The sequence below is a fragment of the Etheostoma spectabile genome, chromosome 9, assembly GCF_008692095.1.
Source record: "Etheostoma spectabile isolate EspeVRDwgs_2016 chromosome 9, UIUC_Espe_1.0, whole genome shotgun sequence".
NCBI lineage: Eukaryota > Metazoa > Chordata > Actinopteri > Perciformes > Percidae > Etheostoma > Etheostoma spectabile.
In genome coordinates this window covers 18,850,394-18,853,934 of record NC_045741.1, presented here as the reverse complement: position 1 = coordinate 18,853,934, position 3,541 = coordinate 18,850,394, and the positions used below count along the sequence as shown (strand labels likewise).

The 3,541-nt window shown below is 40.5% G+C and overlaps 1 protein-coding gene across 3 annotated transcripts in view; it reads left to right on the top strand.

Annotated features, from left to right (window-relative positions):
• atp13a3 (ATPase 13A3) overlaps positions 1 to 3,541 on the top strand; it is a 42,474-nt gene that overhangs the window by 14,057 nt on the left and 24,876 nt on the right. For all 3 annotated transcript variants that reach the window (XM_032527104.1, XM_032527102.1, XM_032527103.1), the window contains 4 exons: positions 692 to 907; positions 1,363 to 1,433; positions 1,740 to 1,823; positions 3,163 to 3,232. In XM_032527104.1, the coding sequence (XP_032382995.1) occupies positions 692 to 907; positions 1,363 to 1,433; positions 1,740 to 1,823; positions 3,163 to 3,232 (441 nt within the window). The remainder of the gene's footprint in view (positions 1 to 691; positions 908 to 1,362; positions 1,434 to 1,739; positions 1,824 to 3,162; positions 3,233 to 3,541) is intronic.

Genomic DNA, 3,541 nt, shown 5'->3' with positions numbered 1-3,541 from the left:
CGCTCTCTCGCTTTCTCTCGCTCTCTCTCTCGCGCTCTTTCTTGTATTTCTTTCTAGGTCAGTTATTTCATGGATCCAGAATACTATACATCCTGACAAAGTTCCCTTGGCCTTTGGAATTAAACTAACCCCATCATCACATACCCTTCACCATACCTAGAGATTGGTATGGTTTTATTTCAGTTAGCTGAATAGCTGGTTTGGATTTCATTGAGAGATGATCTTATGAAACTTTATCAGGATGCATAGTATCCTGGATCCATGAAATAACTGGCCTTTAAAAATGAAAATGAGCCTACCTCAATGGGAATTTAACATACGGGTGTGTATATTTATGCCCCTTGTATTTTAAAGAAGAACATTTATTTATTTACGATACATTATTCATTCACAAAGAAAATTGGTGTCTTTAAAAGGTTGTATTTTCCTAAATTTTTTGAATGAAGGCATTAAGATAAATTTCCAACAGATGTTTGTTTTTTTTTATTCATCTTTTTGCATGGGTGTGTAAACTTTCCAAAGCCACTGTATATCTGGCTAATCTCCTAATGTTTTTACATGGCTACCTTGACAGAAATGTACTAAAGACAGCAGAATAAGCTTAGTTAATAATGAAGGAGGGTTATGGGGTTAATGGGTAAAGGTCCCTCAAAGTCCAGTACTACAGCTTTGTGTGTATTTGTTTGACTAGGACGAGTTCCGGCGCTGGTTCCTGGCCAGGGTGCGAGTGATGCTGGCCCCGGGGAGTAATCCCTTCCACAGCCTGGAGACCCAGACCACCTCCCCTTCCTCTCCCTCCTGTCCCTTCTCCTCCCTTTCTCTGGCCAACGGACATACCCCCAACCCCTCTGATGGCAGCCACGCTCAGGAGCTGATCAAAAGATACGCCGACTACCAGCCCACACAGGTAGGCACCTGTCTCCACAATATACTGTATTTTACACACTTACACACACACACACACACACACACACACACACACACACACACACACACACACACACACACACACACACACACACACACACACACAGAGAGAGAGAATGCACAAGCTGGCAACCATCCATCAGTGTTTTGTTTCCAATGTTGATAGCTAGAGTGTAACTAATATGTAGTTACACTCCACACATGCACTCATTAGCCTTGCTGCCCCTGTGGACACTGTCTATTAACCACGTTCATTCACTTCCTCAAACTATTCAAATTGATGGAATTATACTGTATATGTTGCACTTTGTGAAACTGCTTGTCAGTTTCCTTTGAAATGTATTTTGTTTCTTGCCTTTTAAGCATGTGGACAACAATACAACAATGCTGACATGAATGACTTTCTCTGCCCCTCCCTTTCCTCATTTCCCTCAGATTCGCTATTTTACCTTCCATAGCACAAAGTATTATTGGAACGACGGGTTGCAGAACTTTGACGTTTTTATGTAAGCCTTCTTTGATTACCTCCAGAAATTCTGTGGGCTACTTTTATACCAGTTTGCAGTCACTTTTGCTGTAGAAAACCCTTCCCTTTCAGGAAGCTAAATTGGTTAAGGGTTTTATCTAGCAATATGTGTACAGTACTACAAAACGGTAATGATAACTAACTCATAAGAGCTGTAAAGTAAAAGGAGAAAAACAAGCCTTTGCATTTACAACTGTATTTTATGTTACACTAATGTTGCTAGCACGGTTAAATTTAATCAAAAGTGTTGACTTGTCTTCTGCTTTGGCTGATATTTCCCCTACAGCGGCTTGGATGATCTGCATGTCAGCTGCTCCAACCTCCACTCAGAGCACAGTGCAGGCCTGACCAAGAACCAGCAGGAGTACAGGTAACATGTTACGTGTTTGAAGGATAAGTCACATTGCTTTAGACAGCTAGACAGAAGGAGGGTACAGGTTTTTTCTGACCGATAACCAACCCTTGTTAATCAATCATTAACCGTTAAAGGTGCCCTGCCACACAAAACTGTTTTACTTGCATTTTTGGAAATATGTTTTGTCCATATGTGTTTGTGTTATGTTGTGAACTTGAAAATGAACTGCTACCTCCTCTGTCAGCTCTAGCCACTGAAAAGAAATAAGCAGAGAAATCAGCCCAATAACAAAAGCTGGTCAGTCTAATATCATCTTGCCAGAGCTCTTTACTATTCATGAGCTCTCCCAGTTGCGCTGGGTAAAGGATACTGATAGCAGGCTCTCATTGGCTAGCTGCTAGCCAGTGAGACATACTTTGGACATAATTTCTGCATTCCATGGACAGTTGACGACTTGTAGCGGTTGCACTGCCACGTTGTTCCGTGCATTGTCATGGTCACATGCAACAACTTTCCTGGAACAACTCGCACAGCTGACAGATGTCCACAGGAGTCAGCGGCGTGAACCTGCCTCCACCACATCCACAAGGTTGTCAGCTGTGTGTCTCCCTTGCATACTCTGTGCGTAGGACGGCTGGTTTAACCCGCTAGTCCACATCGGTATAGTGGCCTGTGTCAAGTAGCTCTTTGCTGTGAGTGCCATCCAGCAGAGAGCCACAAAGTTTGTACCAACAAGCTAACTAGCAGTTAAGAAATTATTTTCTTTTTCTTTCTATGTTTTTAACAACTTTTGTTTGTTTTAATAATGTTTTTAATAGATTATTATATTATATTTTTAAATTATTATAAATTAATCGGTCAAAATTCTTATTGTGCGTTAACGGTTAAACTGTTCTTTTGCCCCAATAAGATTTATTCCATCGTCTTTGATTTTGTCATGCCAGATGTTAACAGGGATTCCTTATAAGTGGCCAGAGGAAGTCAGTGCACACATGTTAAAATGACAATTTATACTGTACGGAGCCTGGATGTCTAATTTAAATGGGAGGAGGAAATAATCAAAGAAATCATCTGGTAATTTTTAGAATGAAAACTGGTACTAACACACAGGGCAAACCTAAGAAGACCTAGTGGTGAAAAAGGCCAACTGTGGCGTCCCCTTATGTTGCTTGTGACTTGGACAAAAAGTTGCACTTAAACACATTGCATCCTATTCAAATTAGAACTGGTATGTCAGCACTTTAACCTTTTAATGGTACATTGTTGTGCATTTCTGTGTGTGTGTGTGTCTGTGTGTGTGTCTGTGTCTGTGTCTCACACTTGGCTCATGAATATTTCTTTTACCTCTTGCCAGGAGACTGTTCTTCGGAGTGAATGAAATTGCAGTAAAAGTGCCTTCTGTTTTCAAGCTGCTTATCAAAGAGGTAGGGCCCAGTTTGCATTAACGCAGGCAGCATTTTCTTTAACTCCAAGTTTGAATTGTCCCTGAATGAAAGACACCTTGTCAACTTGTGTGCTCCTCCATTGCAGGTTACGTACTTGTAAAGTTTAGTTTAGTTCCTGCAAAAGCAAACGTGTATATAACCTTTACTCTTCCCCAGCTAGTAGACATAGAAACCTTTCCAGTTATTTGCATAATTATTAAGGAAACTATTTTGGATATTATCTACTCACTGTATTTCTATAAGAGGAATGTATGTACAATATGTTTTAGGTCTGTTGGTAAATACTAC